The 23404-nt window shown below is 47.7% G+C and overlaps 1 protein-coding gene across 5 annotated transcripts; it reads left to right on the forward strand.

Annotated features, from left to right (window-relative positions):
• Positions 1-623: 623 nt before the first annotated feature.
• cicb (capicua transcriptional repressor b) lies at positions 624-23397 on the forward strand. 5 transcript variants are annotated; one of them, XM_029838585.1, is made up of 20 exons: positions 624-4365; positions 13103-13252; positions 13354-13528; positions 13921-14032; positions 14125-14307; positions 14396-14528; positions 14606-14766; positions 15016-15154; positions 15783-15880; positions 15982-16978; positions 17070-17209; positions 17319-17479; positions 18452-18642; positions 19507-19974; positions 20062-20360; positions 20457-20614; positions 20696-20856; positions 20992-21126; positions 21370-21501; positions 21577-23397. In XM_029838585.1, exons 1-20 carry the CDS (start codon positions 639-641, stop codon positions 21855-21857), a joined length of 8001 nt encoding a protein of 2666 aa, XP_029694445.1. In that variant the 5' UTR covers positions 624-638; the 3' UTR covers positions 21858-23397. The 5 variants fall into 5 exon arrangements, with proteins under 5 accessions (XP_029694445.1, XP_029694447.1, XP_029694448.1 ...); XM_029838587.1 differs by having other exon boundaries at positions 20705-20856; XM_029838588.1 differs by having other exon boundaries at positions 17124-17209.
• The last annotated feature ends 7 nt before the right edge of the window (positions 23398-23404 follow it).

Here is a 23404-nt window from a genome sequence, read left to right on the forward strand (position 1 = left end):
CTGTTTTTGCCTGCATTTAAAATAAAAAGCCTCTTGGCATGTCTTGAATATGAAAAGCTGAATCATAAGCAGTTCAAATATTTTAGTAAGATTCTTAACTAAAATTAGATGAGAAATATACTGTGGTGCTCCAGTTGTAAAGGTATATTTATTCATCCCATATTAATTCTAACAGAAGATCTCATTTCTTCTATTTTAACACTACTTTAACCTTTATAAAGTTTCTCTGTCTTTAAATTGTTTTTGTTGCACTTCAGGAAACAAACTTGAAATAATTTAAGGACTGATTTGGAGGTCAGATGAATTAATGTATTTTATCATATTTTCTTGATTTTGGATATAATGTGGTGACTGTTAATCATCCTCTTTTTCAGAGTGCACATCAAACAGCAAGAGGAGTGAAGAAGAGAAGACAAGAAAAAGACAAGAAAGAGACGAGAAAGAGACAAGAAAAGGACAAGAAGACAAGAAAAAGACAAGAAAAGACAAGAAAAGACAAGAAAAGGACAAGACAAGAAAAAGACAAGAAAAGGACAAGAAGACAAGAAGAGGACAAGAGGACAAGAAAAAGACAAGAAAAAGAGTGCCTTATAAGCAAAAAAAGAGGATCTCTGCAGAACTAAACACACAAGGGAAAGATGAGACCAATAAAAAAACACCGAGGACGTTCTTCCCCATTAACTAGAGGCAGAGGGGGGAAAAGGAAAGGGACCTTCCAGCCTCTTCGAGAAAAAGACCCCAAGAGAGTCAAAAAGGAGACACGCAACAAGCCCATGCAGCATAAACTCGGCACCCAATCTCCAGACAAACAGAACCAACCCTCTGCCCCCAACTGTAATGAAGAACCTGTCAAATGCAGCAATACCCCAACAAAGGATCTCACCCAACCGCGGAAACCTGTAGATTCAGTTGAGACCGATGGAAAAAAGGTGGAAAGAAATGCACAAAATAAGAAGACTTTGGCAGCAAATGGAAATGGTGAAATTTCCACACAAACTGTAGCACTTCCTACTCCTACCGCAGGACCACCTTCCACCAGTACAGCTTCTCAAGCAGCCAACCATAGCGTAACCTCTGTCTCCAGCCGAAAAACAGCCACATTTAAGGCTCGCGTACCCAAGAAAAAATACACTTTTGAGCACTTTGCTAGTACTATAAGTGCCCTGACTACCATTTCTACCTCTAGCCCTGCACTAAGTGATACTGTAAATACAGCTGCTAATCATTTTAAGAGCAGTAACAGTGTTGTAATTAGCATGAATAAAAACATAAATAAAAGCATTATTAGTAGTAACAATAGTAGTGCTGAAAGCCATTGTACTTTAGTTCATAGTGCCAACAGTAGAAGTAATCATTTCTCAGGTAAACTGCCATCTGTGGCAACTGTAGACAGTACGGCTACAGAAACAAACCACTTGGTTTCCATTGAGAATAGAACGAGGTCAATTGATTACCATGAAAAAGAAAGCGGGGAGAACGAGACTGGGGCACCTAGCTCAGTGCGTTCTTCCTCCACCGATACAGCTAGCGAGCATTCAGCTGACCTAGATGTAAATGAAGCAACAAGATCAAGCCAACATCAGAAAATCTTTGACACCCCAGATCACCCAAATAGCGCAAGTTCTGTGGAGGCCAGCCTGTCAGAAGCAGTGGCCGAAGCTCTGGCTAAAGGCATGAAAAACCAGAGGGTCCTGGCTCGAACAGGAGAGAGTGCAGGTGCAGTTCATGGGGACACAAGGGTTAAAACAGAGACTGACTCATGTCCTTCATCACCTATATTCAGACCTGGGGTAGTGCGCAGGGTGAGTGGCGGTAATGTTGAGGTCCAGCTTCAAGGATATGAAACAATTGTTAAATATCCTTTCTGTGGTAACACTGTGATGAGCACTGTGGAATTTATTTTGGACACACCTCCTCCTGGCACAGCACCTGTTGCAATTGGAACTCAAGTCTGTGTACCCTTTGGTGGCGAAGAGGGTTGTCCTCTATTATACAGAGAAGGGATGATTGTTAAGGTGGACCCCCATCCTGGTGTCTCATTTCCTTACCAGGTGCTCCTAAAGGGGGACAGAAAGACTCTGGGTGAGGAAGATATGGGGGAGGAGAAGCAACAAAGAAAAGCTAATGCCCAGGCTGTTTGGGTGTCCCGACAAAGCCTAAGACTCCTGACTCCTCCTTGGGAGGTCTCATATTTGGAGGGTGGAAAGGCTAAGGAGAGAGAGCGTGAGAGGGAAAGGGAAGAAAGGGAAAGGAGGGAGGAGATGGAGGTAGAGAGGGAAGTGTGCCAGTTGAGTATTGGAATGGGGGTACTGGGGCGTGGGGCAAGATTGGCCCATGGATTTTCGCTTGAGGGGGCTACAGGAGGACACTCCTATGGAAACACAAATCCATCGTGCCATTCAACTATGTCTGGCAGCGCAGCCCATGGCTACGGACTCAATTATACTCACAGAGAAAGACAGAAGCATCCAAACAGTCCAGACGAGGATGTGGAGCTATCACGTTTTACCCTGGGCCTCACTGTTGGTTCCAAGCCTAATGCCGTCACCTCTCAACACAGAAATGTCCTCTCCAAGTCCGATGGCTTGTCCCCTTCTTCCCCTCACCGTACAGTGGTGCGCGGCCTGGGACCCCATCATCTCTCCAGCATAGCTAGTTCTCCACCACCCTCTACCCATGCCCTCCTTGTTTCTGAAATTCACAACAGCACCCCAAACCTATCTCCAGCAAAAATCACTCCCACTCAGATCTCTACCCCAGTTCCGGGTGAGGGCTCCTCTACTACCCCCTCTCGCACTCGGACTCCCTTTTCATTGGCTCAACAGAAATATAAGAAGGGTGATGTTGTGTGCACCCCAAATGGTATACGCAAGAAATTCAATGGTAAACAGTGGAGGAGACTGTGCTCGAGGGAGGGATGCATGAAAGAGTCGCAGCGTCGAGGATACTGTTCCAGACACTTGTCAATGAGGACCAAAGAAATTGAGGCATCAGGAGCAGAGAGGGTAGGAGGGGGCAGCAGCTCAGGAACAGTCACCCCATCTGACCTGCATGGAAGAGCAAGCAGTGAGTTTGAATGGGATGACACATCAAGAGAGAGCAGTGAAGCCAGTAGTAGAGGAGACTCCCGACCACGCTTGGTCCTCCCCTCGCTCCTCCCACATGAACTATCTTCACGTTTCGACATTGATGAGTGTGAAGCTGCCACAATGCTTGTGTCTTTAGGAAGTTCCCGTTCTGGGACCCCCTCCTTCTCTCCCATCTCCAATCAATCACCATTCTCCCCTGCCCCTTCTCCCTCACCGTCCCCTCTGTTTGGCTTCAGGCCGGCAAACTTCTCCCCCATCACTGCCTCCCCGGTACTGCAACACCGCAGACACAGGCAGCCCAGTGGGACAGGAGGAGGGGGGGCAGGGGGGAACAGGGCAACAGCCCCAGCTGGAGGAAGTGAACGTGAAAGACACACTTCGGGCATCCAGTCCTCCTTCCATAGTAACTTAATGTTTACGGTCCCCATGAGCCCCAGCAAAAGAAAACCTGATGCGCCTCCTCCAGCCTCCCTTCCTTCACACCTCCACGACTACACACCTAAAACAGAGGTGGAGCAGGGGGACCTGGGCAACTCTTTCAGGGTGCTGTCTCCACATACTCCAATTTCACATTCCAACACACACACACCGACCTTCTCCCGTCCTAGGGGGGTGACTACCACCTCCTCGAGTAGACCACTTTCCTCACCAGCTGTATCTCCTCCTCCTCTTTTGGTGTCTCCATCTCCTTCTCCTCTCACTCCAGATGGAGCATCTCGTCGTGCGATCCCCATATCCCAGCAGACTTTGAGGGACTCACCTGTCATTGTGAGAAATCCTGAAGTTCCACTGGCAAAATTTACAGAATGTCCGCTTGGAAAAGGAGGACTTGAGCACGAGCAGGGGATAGATAGCGCTTCATCGAAAGACATATGCCTAGCAACACTCAGTCCTCATTCAAACTCTGGCCTCCAGGTTCCCATTCCCATTAATGCTGCTGCAACCTCAATACCCAATGGCACCGTTCTTTTAAGGAGCCCAGCCCAAACACTGGTGCTTGTGTCCCCAACACCCTCCTCTTTGTCTACCACTGATGCCCCTTCCACCCCCCTGCAGGCCTTGTCAGTTACCGTTAGCACAACAGTCACAGTTCCTGTTCAGAAAAGTACAGACAGCTCTGGGGGGCAAGAAGAGAACAAGGGGGTGTTGAGAGATGATGTCCAGCAGCCTGTCCCTTGCCACCCTTCTCCAACTGCCCTGCTGCCCCTCATCCTCCCTGCAGAGAGCCTCCACCCAATCCCACGAAAGGACATCATCATGGGACGACCCGGGACAGGTGAGAGTTGCTCCATGTGCAGAAGTTCTTGTTATGTGGGATCAGTTACTAAAAAGGAACCGAAATGGATCCTGAATGGGGCCTTATTGGACCCTTCAAAATTATATAATTCTTCGTTTCATTGGTGTTTATGGAAAAAAAGGAAAAGAAGTGATTTGTTGGATAGAAATTCCAACGATACTATAAAACTACTCTATAGTTCTACTTTGGCTTTTTTAATGCTAATATAAATAGATGAAAGGTCAGAGGTGTCTGTTTTAGCCTGTTTTCATATCTTGTTGATGATCAGAATGTTGTTATTGAAGTAATTTCAGTATAGCTGACACACACACACACACACACGTACACACACATATTGCACATATATACACACACACCCTCACACATACACACACACATACACACACACATACACACACACATACACACACACATACACACATGCATACACACACATACACACATACATACACACGCATACACACACATACATACACACACACATACACACACATACACACACACACGCGCACACACACACATACACACACATACACACACACTCACACATACACACACACATATACACACACACGTACACACACATATTTTACATACATACACACACACATACACACATACACACACACTCACAAATACACACACACACCCTCTCACACACATACACATACACACACACATGCACACACACACGCACGTCATACATACATACACACATACATACACACACACATACACACATACATGCACACATACATACACACACACATACACACACACATACATACATACATGCACAGGTTTTTAAAGGCAAAATATAACATTGTGTGTGTGTGTGAGTGTGTATGTGTGTGTGTGAGTCTGTGTGCGTGAGTTTGTGTGTGTGTGTATGTGTGTGTGTGTGTGTGTGATTGAGAGTGTGTGTGTGTGTGTGTGTGTGTGTGTGTGTGTGTATAACAGAGGAAACATGCTGTGTGTCCCAGCATGTGTTTTTCTCCATGATGCTTCTGTTTCCAGCTGTAATTTAAAGTACGAGTCACTAAATTTTCAGGTCGATCATGTGACCGCAGTAAATAATTAACACCTTTGAAATTCCACATGTGGTTTGAAAGGCAAAACTATCCTTTATTGTGTCTGTGCTCTAAAGATTAGAACTTTAATCAGACCTTTAGTTTGAGAAAATGAGCATTTGAAATAATACTTCATCAATAGCTGCATGTTTGTTAGTTTGAATTTAAACACGATTAAAACTACCTTATTCTGATGTGTGAGTAAGAAAAATACAGATGAAATATGTGTGCATCAGTGTGCATCATGCTTATTATATCTAAATAACATTTTAAATATTTCCCTGTTTCTTTAATGCAATATCAGATCAAATTTGATTACATTAAATTAGGAAATTAATAAAATTAGGTGTTAGAAATGATTTGGGGTTTGGGAAAGATACAATGGACCAAACATATTTAAAATGAGAGGAGTGTGTGTTTGCATGCACATCACACACTGCAAGCGTGTGTGTGTCTGCCTGTGTGTGTTTATGAGTCATATGAGGACGTGGTGAAACAAGTTGTAGATAACGTTCTCTGTCAGTAACGGGTTTGTGTTTTAGAATGTGTGTGTGTGTGTGTGTGTGTGTGTGTGTGCGTGTGTGTGTGTGTGTGTGTGTGTGTGTGTGTGTGTGACACAGCAAATATTTATCAGATGCTGCAAAAGAAACAAGCTTCTCCGTGATTCTCCTAAATACGGACATTTAGTCTCTGTGTGTAGCCCTCTGCACCAGAAGGCCTTGTGCCCTCAGCATGCGTGCACTTATCACCGTGCACACAGACGTGCACAGGAAAGGGAGGGCCGTCAGTGTGAGTCCACGGTCCCCCTTCAGGTCCATTTTCCTTATAGCTGAGAGGACGCCGGATGAATGAATGAATAGCAAGTCTTTGTCCCCGTGCATGTGTGAATTTATTTTAACGGACTTTGAGTAAGAAGCACATTTGGCTGTTTTCTGAGTTGCGTCTGCTTTTGCATCTGGTCGGAGCAGAGTGTGAATAAAGCGAGCACAGACATGTGTTACATAAGGGATGTGAGTGATGTGCAAGTATCGTTTACAGAGCTGCTAGTTTTGTCTTATCACTGTTATCTCTGATGAGTTTGGATCGCAGCTTGTTGTCAGATACTGAGTCAAATTCAGAGTCAGGGAGAAAACCAGGGGAAAAAAGCTAAAGTACATTTTTGAATACGTAAAATTTCTATGTATGTAACATAACAGCAGGATTCAGGTGCTCAGTGGATACAAACACGACAAGAAAGAGACAGATAAACCTAAAATATTACACGAGTGTGATGTTGAATTTACAGCCGATGAAGCATTTAAATAGCTTTACAAAATATGCAAAATCATACATTTATAAAGTGTACTGCTACAGTAACACACATTTATTTAGCTGTGAATGAATTCGTGCTGACATATTTATAATTTATTATGAAACCTTTGACATTAAAAGCAGCCTTGTTGTCCATTAGTGCTCATAATTTATGCTGTGCATGTTCTTTTTTTTTCACATTAAGTCAAGCAGCCTCCCGACCCCTCAAAGTCGTCAACTGACGCACTTTCAAGGCAAATGCTTCCCATTCTTTCCTCTTTTTTCCTCATCGAACACATAAATGAAGAACCTAATTAAAGCATTGTTTCCAGGATCCTCGTGGTGAACACTGTTTTCGAAACATTAATGCTGTCACGTGTGTGTTGCATGCACTGAGTGTGCACGTGCCGAATAATACGGAGTCAATCGCTGAGGACCGGATGTGGTCTGTGAGGGCCAAATGTCTGTTGCCATGGCAACAAAAGCAAACATTGCGCCAATGTGGCTTCTGCATAACGTAGAATATTAGCAAACAGAAAAAGCTTCTGTAGGTTTTGAGCGTGTTTTTGAGCAGGTCTGAGGTCACTAAACATGGTGGAAAGAGTCTCAAACCTGAACTGTAACTAAAAACACACACAGCTCATTCCGAGGTTCCTCTGAATTATTTCAGAAGCAACACAGTTAAATACTCATTTTACCCATAAGACCTTTACATTGAACTTTAGGAACCATTTAAATGGATAACTGTTATTTTTTGAGACGGTAATGCAGCGCGTTTTTGAGCTGTCACAGATGTCGATAACCTTGTAGTTGCAAAGGTCGTAACTGAGTGTTTTTATTCTCACTTCCCTCATCATCACATAAGCATAAGTGTTGCTGCCGACAGAATCATGCATTTGATTCCCCCCTTCAGTGTGTTCAGCATGTCGTTTTCCTCTCCATGTAAAATCAGTCTTACTAACATTTTGAAGTTAAAATTGCTTTGCATCAACATCGCCACGACGCCCGTGTCACTTACAAACCTCCCGAAATACTGTTGTTTTACTCCTGGATGCAGTGGTTTCGCTTTGGAGGCACGTTCCTACATCTTCCTCTTTTATTCTTTTTAAAAACATTTTCATTTTAACCCTTTGCTCTATCGCATTGCAGGGGCTTTGCTTCCCCTCCTGTTCACGTCTTTCTCTTCATCCTGGTCTACCCGGATACGGATACCCGGGAATAACATCCCCACTCCCTCCCGCCCCTGCTTTACGTAACGCTTAAAGCACTGCATATCCTCCCTGACCATGGCAACAACCACATCTGGATAACACAGCCATCTCGACTGGGACTGTGGCACATGAGCAGCCCTTAGGACCCACCATAAGTCATGTGCCGTGCTAGTTTTCTTTCAAGCGTAGCACACTTTGAAAATAATCTTGAATGCTCTATTGCAGTGAAACTTGTTTGGTGCTTTGAAGACTGTGACTACATATAGTCACAACTGATATTTCGGAGCACATATTACAGCATCCTTTGGACATCTTTGTAAATGGTATCCAGTTGTTGAGGGTGATGGTGCTTTCTAGTTGTTTGTCATACAATCTGAAGATTTGATCGGAGAAGTTCCTCATTTTAAGGATCTCCTGCTTGTCCTTCATCACTTAGCTCTCTCTTTGCATCTTTACCTCCAACACTGCACAGCCCTGCCGCCGCCGACAGTATGTCAGCCATACATCTGCAGGTCAGCAGTGCCCCCTACCGGCCAAACCTGTGTATTGCACGTTCCAGTAAATGACGGGATATATGCTCACGCTGGTTCATCTTCTCTATATTTCGTCCACAGTTATCCAGGAATGCCAGTGAATAAATTTTTAGCCCATACAAACGAGATGATTTATTGAAAAATGAAAACCAGATACCTTGAGTCTCTGACCATCCGAGGTCTCCTCTAGGGACTCTTAAAAAGTACTAGAGCGCTCATTAACTTTCTAGTAGTTAATAGCAGAACGTGTCTGACACGGGGACTTGTGCCCGAACTTACTGTTGCCATGGTAACGCTTGAGTTTTGATGGAGCAAATGCTGGGTCGTGGGAGCGAGAGGCAGCACGGGGTTGGATGCTGAATTGAGGAACGTGGGAGATGGGGTGCTCTGCATGCATGGCGTTAGCGAGGTGGTATAAGAGGAGGGGCAAAGGTTTCATCATATGTGACGTTTGACAGCTGTAACTGGGGGTATGTGTATGTGCACCCAAAGGGAATGAAGTCTGGGAGAAGGAGCAGCCAATGGAAGCTGCTGAACACCTACACACATACTGCATTGCCTGCATGGCAGCAGGCAAAAATAGTTCAGCTCAGGAGAATTCCTCCACTTTGATTTGGATCCGATTGTTTCGCTCCTGAACTGCTGCTACTTTAGTGTCCAGAACTTCATGTCACAAAGAAGATTATACTTTCTATTTTCCTGCACATTTGCTGTTAATGAACATCTTTCACATTTCTCTTTGCCTGAGGAGGTTCATCTTCAATTCCATTTTGAAAAATGTAATTTTTTTTTAACTAAAAGTGGCCCTGATAACCTCACTGGTCAGTTCCTAAAGTCCCAGTAAGCAGAGTGGTCTGCAGCTGGATTTGGGCCTCCCAGGATTGCACGTGTCTTTGTCCTAAAGACAAGCTTGTCTAAGCAGCACGTCTTGACTCATCTAGGATGACAGGAAGCCACATGAATGCTTACTTCCTGTTTAAGGTGCCTTATTTCATTTCTGCCTCTCCATATGCCCTTTTGGTTCCACATGCTGTTTTCTGTCCACCCACCTGATCACCCTCCTCCACCATCCCTCACCCTCACTCCTGCTGAAAATGACTCTCAGTCTATTTTTACTCACTCCTAACATGGCCCACCCATTTTCCCTCTCTTTCAGACCACCCATCTCTTGTTTCCAAATCTCTTATCTCTCCCCCCACCATGTCCTTGTTGTAAACAACCTACAGTTACGTGTGTCTGGAGGAGGTGTGTATGCATGATGTGGGGATTGTATAAAGTTACATTACATGAGGATTAACTGACCCTAAATCAAAATGAAAGCAACACACTGAATTTACTTACTACATTATTTAGGCAACAAGCTTATGCTGTATATTATCAGCCATCCATCCACCCATCCATCCATTTATCCATCCATCCATCCATCCATCCATCCATCCATCCATCCATGGATTATTAATCAACCGTCGGGATTAATTGTTCATGAATGTGTGCACTTTCATCCTTGACGTCACAGCCCGGTAGATAATGTGAAGATACTTACTGGAAAGCAAACCCAAGTGAAAAGCTCTACAACTGCATTACAATGCTTTTCTTCTGGTATTAAATCTTTGGCAGAGCATCTGTAAGGGGGAAGAATCTGGCCTAACCTGTGTTAAGCCATTGGTTGGCCTACATCTGAGTGTCGCCTTTTGATTCGCTCTTTGTTACATCAATCAAGCTCTACTACGGCTTGTGGACCAATGACGTGAGGCGGGGGGTGGGCTTACTGAATCAGCCGAAAGAAACAGTCATTTATAAGCGTTACATGAAGCCCAACTCGTGTTTTGGAGTGAAAGTATTTGAATTAAGTGTTCCTGTTTATAAACATGTGTTTAATGTCGGGAAAAAAACCGGCTGCTGTAGGAACAAGAGCGCTGGTCCCAAAGCCGGCTAAATATTTGCATATGACTGGCATTCCAATGCACGCGCCGGCCAATTAGCGCTCGCGGCGGATAGTTGACAGGTGGCAGTTCTGGCCAATGGTTGGAGCGGATTGTGCAGAGGGGGCGGGACCAGGCCTGGGCGAGGTTGACAGCACGAGAAGAGGAGGGGAACGACTTCGGGAGGGGGGGCAGGCAGCCTAGTTTACAATAAGAGGAAGAGGGAGGGAAAGAGAAAGAAAGGACCGAGGCTCGTGAGAGGGACAACCAGACAAATATGAACCTCCACTCGGGGTGGGAGCCGTGGACACGCGGAATGAGGACTTTCCCGGAACACAGCAGCGCTCCCGAGGCGAAGCAGTGACGGAGGTGGACGGTGTGCGCGAGCCCATGTCCGCGCGGAGTGCTTAGCTAACCTGCTGCAAGCGGACACAGCTCGCCAACGGTTCAGCCCACGGTGTCTCGGAGAGCCCCCGGCCCCCCATCTTGTTCCTGCCCGGTGTTCGGGCACCTTCCCACCGCCAGCCAGCTCCTGGCCCGAGGAGAAGACGGGGAAATACGGGCGCGAGCCGTCGTCCCTGCTTGTTGCCTGGTTCCTGAGCGTAGTGGCGTTTACCCCTGTAGCGGAGGCATCAGCCGCCACTGGGGCTAATCGCAGGTTTGGGGGCAGCTTGGATAGGTGGACTGAAGAAAGTGGGGCATTAAAGACCATGCAGAGACCTGCGCGATGGTGTTTGGTAGCTGTGTTGATAATCTGAGCTGATGCATGGTCGCCGTGAGTGCGCTGGTTGATGGATGAATGCAGCAGATTTGCAGTGAGTGATGTCTGATTAGATGTAGTAGAAGGTGATGAACTCACGTTGGCTGCTCACCTCACCTCTTGATAAGTGATTTGTATCTTAGCAGGTGTTGGCTGTCATTGGAAGACAGGTGCGTAGCACAATCCTGGGGCAGGCAACGGGAAAAGGAACGTGGTACTTGCAGCAGTAGCCACTTATTGCTGGGTTACTTTGCCAGTCAGTACGACTGAATACGCCTTTGTAGTGAAGACATGAGAACAATTGCGTTTCTTTCTGTCTCTGCAACGGGTGCACGACCAGGGGCGTTCCCGAGAGGTTGATCCTAGTCGGAGCGGTGCAGTTGAAGCTCTGGTTGTTGCAATAAGCAGCTAAATTAGTGCATATCGGTCGCTGGAACAGACCATCAAGTATTACTGCACGTATTTCTTGGCTAAAAGTACACATTCGGCAACAAGGGGATTGCCACAGCCCCCTTTTCAGGGCTAAGTGTACGAGTCACCTTAGCTTTGATGGCCCCAGTTTTTTCCTTGTTGCAGTGTTGTTTCGCCTGATCGATACGGTTCCATCTTCCAGCAAACATCCACCGCTTTGCGATCAACTTTGACCAGTTTTCTTCACATCCATCGATCTCGACCGGCCTCTGCGGGCTCCTTATTCCTTTCTTCTTTTGAACATGGTGGTTAGAAACTGCGCCTGTGTCGCACAGATGTTGTAATCGAGGCCGAGGATCGACTGGAGGCCTTGTTAACCCCTTCCTGGCCGGGCGGCTGCAGCCATGTAAACAAACACGGAAAGAGGGCATCAGGGGTAATTAGACCAGGGGGGCAATTCTTCCCTCAGATCAGGATCAGGGCTTCAGTTGGACGCCTGGGCCATTGTGCCTTTCGGCAGATTTAAACTGGTTTTTGCGTTTAATCTGAATGGTTTGTCGTACATTTTGTTCACGGAATTCGTCCAGGTTAGTTGATGGACGCTGTGGAGAGAAACGCAAACGGAAATTAAGGATTATTTTGTCTTTGTCTGAAAGTTCTGATGGTTAAAGATGACTGTGAGCTGTCGGGACCACACCTTCCCCCTAAACACCTGCCTGTGGTCATCAGCAACACACACTTTGAATTGAAGATGTTTAATTACGTGGATTCCTCTATGTGGTAGCCAGGTATTTTTGAGCCAGGACTTGCAACCATTCTTTCTGAGAACAGGAAGCATATTATTCAACCATGTTCTCATCAGAGACTCCTCAGTATCTCCGCCAAGGATTAAGCATGTTCGGTTAGTCCTTGTCCTTTACTTTCTTATTCATTTTCCTCCTTTTCTCTGTTTGCCAAATACTGTCGTGTGCGTCCTGTTTAAGAAGGATTTTCTTTACAAAGTGTTGAGAAGAGGGCCAAAGACATAATTATCAGTGAGAAAACACATGACGTTACATGTTATGTGCACTGAAGTTCCTTTTTATCGGGGTTGGAACGGACCAGCTCCTGCTCTGAACACGGGCACAAACTGAGTGATTTATCCCAGCAGCTGAGTGTTTTCATGACCACTGATATTCTGTTTCACAAAGTAGCTGATATTGTGTCGTGTTTGTGCACAAGGAGTGGTAGCATTAGTCTCCTGTTGCATATAATAGGCAGCTGTTACATTAAATGGCTAAAATAAAAGCTAATATTTCTGTGGTAATGATGTAAAAGCAGCAATATACCGTCACCCCGTTTTACTGAACGGCACAATGGAAACTTGCGGCAGCACGTTGCTGATCTGACAAAGGAAAGATAGCTTTGGTTTTATGGAACCAAGGCTGGCTGCTTTTTTGAATGCAATATTTGAAACCAAATGGTATTTTCAATTTAAAATCTAAAGTGCTGTTTGTAATTAATGCACTGTCTTATACAGTGTGGACCAACGTGGAGCCCAGATCCGTTCCAGTCTTCCCTTGGCATTCATTGGTCCCGTTTCTGGCACCCACCCAGTCTGATGCTGCTTCTCACCCAGGAGAGGGTCCACACCCGGTCAGCCACCCGCAGGCACCCAGTCTAAAGTCAGGTAGCAAATGTCTAAATGTCTGCAAGAATCACTAAAACTGTTTTACGTAACAAGATTTGAATCTTGTCTGGAACAAGTCTTTTGTTGTTGTTGTTTTCCAGAGAGTCAGGGGGTCGCAGCACCGTCGCAGGAACCCGCAGAGGCGCCTCCTGCTGCAGAGAGAGCTGCCCTCTCCCAGCCCCCCCCCACATCTGAGGAACAACCTGCAGAAAAGGAGAAGGGGGACGCGGAGAGGGAGAGACCCGACAGTGAGACGGAGAGTGACGTGGACGACCCGTACGTGAGAACATTGCACATGCAGACCTATAATACACACATTCTGATTAGTTTCTAGTTATAAAAGTTACACATTGGGCCAAGTTATCTTACGTGTGCTGCTTCGGCGAACCCACACACGCAGCGAGGACGTGAGATATTTCTGGGTTCTTGTGCTAAGTTGGGCATCAAAGCTCAACGGCAGAACAAAAGCCTTCCAAGTCTGCACTCGCTCGAACGCATTTACCACAGCGTCAACTATTAAAATGCATTAATTTCTGCGATTTAACACAAATGTGTTGTTTATGAAGACGTCCCACATCTATAAATAAAGAAGGAAGATGCAAGGCGTGCCTGCAGCACATGCCTCCATACGGAGCTCTAATAAAGACTACAAATCTGTGTTCTCTTAGCTTCCTCCCGGGAGTTGTACCAGAGCCGCCCCTCGCTACGTCGCCAGTAAAAAGACGCACTCAGTCTCTCAGTGCGCTGCCCAAAGATGGAGATAAGAACAGTCCTGGGAAGGTCGGCCTGTCAATGCTGATGCAACAACATCAAACATCTTTACTCCTTTCCAGATAATTTTACATCCCCCCATATTGCTTACACACTTTCAGAGGGAGAAGGACCACATCCGAAGACCGATGAATGCTTTTATGATCTTCAGTAAGCGTCATCGAGCACTGGTACATCAGCGGCACCCAAACCAGGACAATAGGACGGTCAGCAAGATTCTTGGGGAGTGGTGGTATGCCCTTGGCCCCAAGGAGAAGCAGAAGTACCACGATCTGGCCTTCCAGGTACATAATCATGCACTTTAAACCCAAAGCATTGGAATGTGTTTTCCTGCTTTGTGTGCTGATCTGTTTTGCGCGCTGATGTTGGTAGGTCAAAGAAGCCCACTTTAAGGCCCACCCAGACTGGAAGTGGTGCAACAAAGAGAGGAAGAAGTCCAGCTCTGAAGGTCGTGGAGTGCCAGGAGGCAAAGACATCAGAGAGCGGAGCATGTCCGAATCCACAGGTTGGAACTTGCATGTTTATGGTCACCAGTTAACTTTTGCAGTCCAGTGACGATCTGTATATTTTTGCCCCTGATAGAACCTCATTCTGTGGATCTGAAGGGGGTTGGACCCAATATAGTCGGAGTCTCTGAAAGGAATGCAGGAGAAACCCGTCCGCGAGCCCTCTCTCAGAGTGCCATGCACAGCTTTGAGCGCGGTGACCGTGGCAACACACAAGCCCTGGCAGAGTTGGCGCAGGTACGATCACCAGCACGGAAAGATTCAGTAATCCAGCATTTGAAATCCCTAAAATACAAAACATGGGCGTCACGCTGCTGTGTTTAAAAGTAGGAAAAGATTAAGATGCTATTATTTAAAAGTTAGCCAAGCACATAAATGTGCTGCAGCGTAGACGACTCCTCCCTCCATCGTTCCACGCCGTTTGGTTACCGTAGCTGTGGGCAACACGACGAAAACAGCTTTTAACTCTGCATTTTTTCAAAAAAGATGTGCGGAGATGGCGGCAGCCAGTTTCCAAGCCACACCCCAGCTCTGTCCCAGTCCCAGCGGGGGGTCAGCGAGGACATGACCAGCGACGAGGAGCGCATGGTCATCTGTGAGGAGGAGGGCGATGATGACGTCATTGGTGAGAAATCAAATTAATTACTTTAAAACCTCTGGAACCTTATTAGAAAATCTTGATTGTTCAGTTGGATAAACGGATTCTTGTGAATTCTGGAGCAGAAATGATAAAACAATCATTAAAACTTGGATTACCCATTTTATAGCAAAGTGACCTTGATTAATTCTGCAGTTATTGTCTGATTTTAGGGTTGCATATTGATGGTTGATGTCATCATAGTGCACAGCTTGTGTGGGTGGTGGAACCGTGTCAGAATAATCCTGAATTATTAAAACAACGTGTGTTCGGTTGGACTCCGTCAAGCTGATCTAATAGAAGAAAAATAATTGATCCATTAGCAAATTTCCATTGTTTGCTTGTAAGTTAACTACATTTCTTGGTCCAAATGTTGGAAATATGTGAATAATCACATCAAATCGTCAGCTGATGTTGAGGGTAGAACATACATGTCCGACACCGCTGACAAAACACAAAACATCTGATGAATTCTATTATTATTGAGCTCTTAACTTTTCATAATGTAGGTCTGCATGTTTTTCTTTTGCACTGTTTTTCTACATACAAGAAATAAATAAAATAAATAGGCTTATTCCTGCATACAGTAACTGTAAGTTCTTGTTTTCCTGCACAGAAGACCCTTACCCCAGCAGCTCCATAGACCTTAAATGTAAAGAGAGAGTGACTGACAGTGACAGTGAGAATGGATCTGGAGATGAAGCTGAACGCAAGGTAATGAAGTTAACCAGTAAAATGCTCCACAAACACAGATTTGTTGTCATATGTCCCACGCATCAAATTAAAAACAATCTTTTTGTCTTTTTTTTCCTCAGAGGGTTTTTGCTCCCGTTATTTGTTCCACCGCATTATCCTCTTCATCACAACATATCCCGCATGGCAGAAGTGTCTCCCTGTCATCTTACCCGACCAGTAAGCGCTATGATGAGGGGAGACCAGGTGGGGGAGGGGGTGCGGATCACAGGAGGAAGGACAGAGGAGACGGGGACAGTAAAGGTGCGTTTGTGGGTGAAGATGGAGGTGGGCTGCAGGCCGCCTCTTTCTCCCTCTCGTCTGGCCAGTCACTAATGTCCACCTCAGGGGTGACGCTGTCTTCAGGGGCGACTTCTCTGGGTGCAAACCCCCTCCTGGGCATCGGCGCGGTTAGGGTGGCCTCTACAGTCGTGACCAATGTCATGCGCCCTGTGATCAGCACACCACTGCCCATTGCCAGCAAACCCAGAGATGGAGGCCCCTCATCCAGCTCACTTCCACCAGAGCGCAAGGCTTTGACGCCCCAGCACCAGCCCCAACTTCTGACGGGCTCTGGGGGTGGGGGGGCAGCTACTGGGGGTGGGTACTACTCTTCATCGTCACCTAACCCGGTGGGCTCGGGGCCCGGCGGTGTTTTGACTAATTTGGTGTTGGGAGGTCCTTTATCTGCTCAGCCTGCTGTGCAGCTCATCACCCCGGCCCCCCAGCCGCAGTCCTCCCAGCAGCAGACGCTGCCCCCCCCTACACATACATCCCACCATCAGACCAATGGACCTGTGCCTCTGCCTCTGCTTCAGCCCCAGTTCCTCCCTGCCTCATCCTTAGCACCCCCGGTGGGCAAGGCGATCACACAAGTTCAGTACATCCTGCCCACCCTCCCTGCTAACAACCACCCCAAGAGTCCCCCCAGACATCTGAGCCAGACCACCAGTATCTTCACCCTCCCTCCCGCCCCGCCGACACATGCCTCCCTGGCCAACGGGAAGCAGCAGGTTACAGGTTCAGTGACGGGATACACGTCGAGCCAGACGGTGGGAGTCGTCAGCCCGGGACCGAGAGGTGAGGATTGGTTACACGAGTCATGACCAGACGCTCGTGCCTTACGCACCATTAACTGTTTTTATCTTTGGGTTTTTGATATTTGCCTCAGTGCAAACACAGTCTCCAGTTCTACAGGGTAAAATGCTTGTTCCTATGGCAACAGTGCGCACTGCACCAGCTCCGGCCCAGCAGTTTCCAATAGTGGCTCCACCTCTTCCTGTCCAAAATGGGTCTCAGACTGGAAGTAAGGTCAGTAAACGCTTCACTGGGAATACTTTTAAAAACGTATAGCTCACACTGCTCCTTTTGTTAGGTTCTATATTTAATCTTTAAAACGTGTTGATGGTGGCCTTTCTAGATCATCCAGATTGCTCCCATGCCTGTGGTCCAGTCCCAGTTGCCACAGGGTGGGGCTGTCCACCCTCCCAATGCCTTCCCTGTCACAGTGGGCACAGCTGCTGTGGTCGCTCCAGGAACGGCGCCCTCTCAGACCGTCTTGCTGCCGCCTCCACCTACCAGGTAGCAACAAGCAGGGACACAACCAGTCCACCGTTTTCTGCTGTGCTGGAATCGTGAATGAGGACTTGCAGTAAAAGTGCGATAATATGGGCATTTATTACATGAATCGTGGCACTGTGATATTTGGCAAAAGTGCCGGTCGTGCTAGTTTTCTTACGTTAAAAGCTGAGGTGCTGCTGCTCGGAGAAGAAACGCGATGGTACCAGGACGCAGCACTTCCTGCACCCAGAGAAAAACCAGGTGCTTTGATGCACCGTACTGCAGCGACCCATAAACATCGCTTTAATCAGCAACATTCCAACACCGTTGAAGGAATTGACGTGCTCCTGTTTTCAGAATAACATGCAGTGTTAAATTTAAAACCATTTAAAATAGTCCTTTACAGCTTCCAAGCTTTGGCACATCAACCCCGGACCAACACTTTAGATTTCTTCTTCTTTTACCATGTAACAAGATGGCGTCAGTATCTGGGTACTATTGCCTCTGGTACTGGTGAGGCTTCATTAGGGTTTAAGCAGATGAAGGATGTGGACATGTAGGATAATATAAACGATTCCACGAAGGTGTTTTTACCACTTTTAGAAGGCTTAGTCCATCCCAGACCTGAGAAAAGTCTTCCAGGGGTGCAGCTGTAGCAGCATTGCTCTATTCTGGTTGTGTTAGTCATGCTGCTGGTGGCCCATGTTCCCTCTGCCTGCCACCCCCACACTACCTCTCAAACATGAACACACACAAGTCATCCAGCGCTGCTCACTGTGCTTACACACACACCACGCCCATCGGCCATCACGTCTTTTCTTTTAGTCTTCCTCTCTATTAAATATGTGTCCCTTCGGTATTTAGCTACACTTTTATGCAGTGAGCTTTTGCTCTTGCTTTATCATTTAAAACCAGCTGTTGGTGTTTTAGGGGAATTTTGTTCTATCCATTATTAGACCTCCTAACTGGCCCTTTTCTGTACCTGCCATCCAGGATCACCTATGTCCAGTCTACTCCAGGGGTCCCATCTTCTCTGCCTCTTGTGTCGACAACAACAGGCTCTTCAACCACTCAACAAGCACTTCCTGTGGCTGGATCTGCCTACGTTCCCTCCGCTCTGGCGACACTTGGGTTCACAGCTATTGCACCGCCTGGACAGACTCTTGTCCAGCCCCTTATCACAGGTCAGGGCTGCCATATTCACAACACGCACGTTTCCACTGCGGGAGCACCTGTTTCTACTGGGGGAAGGAACTTTACAGGAGCAGTTCCTCTGGCACCATTGATGGTCATTTCTCCACTGCTGGTTCCACATCACGAGTTTCCATCGCCACGTAATCATTGTGTGGCAGGTTTGACCGTGACGTCCCCCTGGCAGGCCACCAGAAGCTATAACAAAGAAAGCTACAATGAGTAAGGGGAAGGTGGAATGAGCTGAGGTGCTACAGGTTCTTAAAGTGTGCATTTACGCCCTTTTGACCCGAGGGTTTTTAGTTCTGAGCTGCACGCTGTATGTGTGCACATCAATGTGTTGAATATTAACCAGCAGCTGTTGTGATACGTGGCCAGTAAAAGGAGTCCGGCTGGTGTGTGTTCATGGTGGTGGGTGAACGAGAGCAGAAGCAGGGTCTGTGAGGCTGATGCTCGTCTCCTGCTGGGTCCAGCACCACACTCTGCTTTAGCTTCAACCTTTCAGCGCCTCCCGATCTTCAAGCCGGGGTTTTTCGGGGTCAATCTACCTACCCTGGACTCAGGCGCCATAAACGTTCCTGTAAATGGCACATTGGGGAGGTTCCTGCAGTTGAGATACCTAGCGAGGGCCCAGGCCCGGTAAGATTTCCCCCAGGTTCCCGCAGAGGAAACGTGCTTGTTCTGACCTACTCGTTCCCGTTTTACTCTGCAGACGTGCCCAAAAGAAGCAGTAAGAAATTCCTTCCATGTGTGTTGCTGTGGTTTATTGCGCTGATGGATCAATAGCGGTGATTCTGCATATGACGATTGTGTTTGCGGGACAGGACCGTTTGATCACTTCTGTTTTATGTATCCAGGTCAGCCTCCACTCCTGGCCCCTTCACAGTCTCCCTCACCCTCCGCCTCAGTCCCAGTTTCAGGGAGCCAGATAGTCACTGCTGTTTACCCTCCTTCACCAAGCATCACTGTGGCAACAGGGGTGGTCTCCATGACAGCAGTCCCCCCCAGTGCGGTGCACTCGGGCTCCAGCCCCTCTAGTGCTTCCTCTCACATCCTGTCCAAACACACAGCGGCCGCCACGACGGTCACGCACACACATCCGCAGCTCCATCTGGACCGTCCGTCAGAAAGACACCTGTCCCGGGACAGACCAGCCGATCGACAAATGGACCGAGCGAGCGAGAGGCAGGCGGAGATGCTGATGCCGTTAGAGCGACAGTTGGAGAGGCAGGGACAACCCTCCAGCAGTGGCTCGGTGGCACCTCCCAGTGGCCCAGCTGTGTCTATACGGGCCAACAGTCCAACACTTCCAGTCCAGACATCTGGTACTTGTTCCAGGAGTCACTTTACCTGTGAGCTTACAGTTGACTGATCAACCAGTAACACATTTTCTATTTTGAAACATGTTTCAGGCAGTGTGCCTGGTACTCCAAAATTAACCCAGCTTCCAGTCAGGACCTCTCAAAAGGTGAAGGCAACTCTGGCCAATATCCCTGTGGGAAACTATGAAGGAGGAGGCCGAGGAAAAGAGAGGGAGAAGGAGAGAGAGAAGGAGAGAGAAGCTGCAGGCGGTGGCCATTTCTCCTTTGATACTCAGTCGTCTCCAGCAACTCATCCGATTGAGGAGCTGCCGTCTGAAAGAGCCCCGGAGAGCTCCGGTGCAGCGGATCCCTCTGAGTCGCGGAGTCGTGACGGCACCACGACCAAAGAGGTAAGAGGAACCTCCGACAGCGTCACGAGAGGAAGATTGTGTCGCACACGTGTGGCGAGCTGCACAAAAAAACGCTGGTGTTGCCACTTTGTGCAGGCGGGATGGAAGGAGTGCCTCCCTTCATCTCCTCTCCTCCCTCCATCGAGCACCGAGCCCAACCTGCCACCGCCACACACGGAGAAGGAAGGACCTGCACCCAAGAAGCTCAAAGCGCGCCCTCCTCCACTTAAGAAGACCTTTGACTCTGTGGACAAGTGAGTTGAAACCCTGGGTGTGTCTCCATCGGCGTGTGTGAGTGAAGAGTGTGTATATACCCTGCTGGTGTGTCCCTGTTGGTCTGGCAGGGTACTGTCGGAGGTGTATTTCGAGGAGCGCTTCGCGGAGCTGCCGGAGTTTCGCCCTGAAGAGGTTTTGCCTTCGCCCACGTTGCAGAGTCTGGCCACGTCACCCCGCGCCATCCTGGGGAGCTATCGGCGCAAGAGGAAGAACTCCACAGGTGTGGTTCAGCTGCTCGGCTCTGAACGGATGAATGTGCCTTCATTGTGCTCCACATGCTCGTTAAACACGCTTCAGGATCCCGCTCAGTTCGCTCCCGTGACGCTTTAAAGGTCTTTCTTCCGTTTGCTCCCAGATTTGGACTCGGCAACTGACGAGCAGGTTTCTCCGAAGAGAAAGAGCCGTCGGCGCTCGAGCTGCAGCTCGGAGCCCAACACCCCCAAGAGCGCCGCCAAATGTGAAGGCGACATTTTCACCTTTGACCGACCAGGTAAGACGGCCAAGAGTTGGTGGGTGTGGCCAAAGATACAAGCTCTCTTCACTAGAGCCGTAGGAGGGCAGGAGGTCCTTTAATCCACATTAAAGGAAACACTTTTGGTGATATTTTGTCACCCGTAAGCACCTGAACAACATTGGCTGAATGTAAAGGTCTTTGATCTCAACTACACCAACATTGTTAGATAAGGAACCGGTCTGAAACCAGCTTCTTTCCCAAATGCTGCGTCTCCTTCAGGCGCAGAAGGTGAAGACATCCTCACAGATCTGGAGTTTGACAAGGTGCCGTACTCCTCGCTGCGCAGAACGCTGGACCAGAGACGAGCGCTTGTGATGCAGCTGTTTCAGGAACAGGGCTTTTTTCCATCAGGTAAGATGAGGACCTGAGGCACCTCTGCTGCCACTGGATCCCTCTCAACCCTCTCCGTTCCTGTCTGTATTCCAGCTCAGGCTACTGCGGCCTTCCAGACCCGATACTCCGACATATTTCCCACCAAGTTATGTCTGCAGCTGAAGATCAGGGAGGTCCGGCAGAAGATCATGCAGACAGCCACCCCCTCCGATGCTTCAGGCTTGGGCACCTCCGATTCATCGTCCCTCCCTGGACCCTCTGGGTCTCACTCAGGAGAGGGATCTGGGAGAGGGGAGCTGCAGGATGATGAGGAAGAGCCCGGGACAGAAGGAAGCCCAGAGGACCCTCGGGATTCCCAAGACTCTTCCAGATGAGAAAAGACAAAGTGTTTGTTTGGGCCCTGACAATCGAGGTCACGTACACGTTTCAATCAAAGGTTTTTCCAAAATCCAGTTTGAACTCTCCTCTGGTCGGGTCCCCGTTGACTTCTGATGTCTGCAGCCAACCTGTAGTAGATATTTATATGCAAGTAGGTTTGTAATGTGAATCTTGGACCAAATTAAGGACACATGAGGAAAGCAACAGCATCCAACGATGCAGCTGAAAAGATGCTGCTTGTGTGGAAGAAAGGTTGCGTTGGCTGGATCCTGGACCTGCTCATTTCTGCACCTGTTGCCTTGAAGAGACAAAAGCTGCTCTTGCACAGAGATGCGTGGAACAAAGAAAGGTCAACCGTTTTAAACCGTCATTGTGTTTTTAATACTTGTTTTTAGCACCACTTTAAACGTGAAGGCTGGTGACGTCTGCTCCAGGACTGGTATTTGGACCTGATCAGTGCGAGCTTTGGTCTTGGTTCTGGTGGCGTGGGGGCTGGGCCTCCACCCGCCGGAAACTCCTGGACTCATCACTGACCTGCAAACATCGTTTTCTTCATTTCACTGCTCACGCGTTGAGTGACGAGTGGACATTCCTGCAGTTGCCTCTGGCCAAGTCCTCCCTTCTCGCGAGTGACCCCAGCACACGCAGAACGGAAGGCGCCCAGCATTCCCGTGCCTCGCTCGCCCGCCCGCCCGCCCGCTCGCTCGCTCGCCCGCCCGTGGGCGCGGGTCAACAGGCACGTCCCAGCTCTTATGGGGGAGGTCAGGCTGCCGAGGCCTCATCCTCTGTTGCCAAGTGGTTTATTATCTTGTTTTTTAAAACCCATTTTATTTGTATTTAACATTGTTATATTCTGTTTGATGTTGTACTATTCCTATGGTTATTACTCCTTTATATCATTGCAGTGACTTCTGGTCCTTATGTTTCTCACGGTTCTATCAACTTATTTTGCTTTCGTACTAGTTTGGATATTTTGGAGGCAGTGAGAGACGCTGCTTCACCCTGTAGTCTTCCCTCCACTGGCCTTCAAGGACCTGCAGTTATCTGACTTATCTGTTCACTTCAAAGCAACAACACAACGTGGACCTTGAAATTCCTTTGATGGTTTGTTTTGTACAACTCGAGTTTGGTTCCCTCCTCTCTTGCTTGTCTCCTTCCACCTCTTTCCTAGTCTCCTTCCTCCCTTTGTCACTTTATTGCTCTCCAGACCTTACGAGGCAGAGAGAAACCCAGGGAGGGGTCCTGAATGGAGGAGCCGGTAGGATCCAACGTCCGCTGTGTCTGTGCGAGACCTGTTGTAAATAATTACTGTAGAGTCGACCGACTCGTTATATTGTTATGGAAAAACTGTCCTTGAACTTTAAGGCATCATTACCAAAAGTAACCACGCGAAATGGAGAAAGAATAAATATTGCTATTAATGTTTGTTATACTCTTCGTTTTGTTGTTCCAGTATACGAGATAGGAGTTTTTATGAATAATTTAAGTTGTGTCTGTATCTTTCAGTATGCAAATAAAAATAGGTGTTAAATCAAAGCATGAA

The sequence above is a fragment of the Takifugu rubripes genome, chromosome 7, assembly GCF_901000725.2.
Source record: "Takifugu rubripes chromosome 7, fTakRub1.2, whole genome shotgun sequence".
Lineage (NCBI taxonomy): Eukaryota > Metazoa > Chordata > Actinopteri > Tetraodontiformes > Tetraodontidae > Takifugu > Takifugu rubripes.

Bases quoted from the DNA above. Each gene is read 5' to 3' on its own strand.
- cicb (XM_029838585.1), top strand. From the start codon at position 639: ATGAGACCAATAAAAAAACACCGAGGACGTTCTTCCCCATTAACTAGA. The intron at 14,767-15,015 runs GTACGATCACCA...TTTTCAAAAAAG, and splicing joins CCCTGGCAGAGTTGGCGCAG to ATGTGCGGAGATGGCGGCAG. The intron at 19,975-20,061 runs GTACTTGTTCCA...AACATGTTTCAG, and splicing joins ACTTCCAGTCCAGACATCTG to GCAGTGTGCCTGGTACTCCA.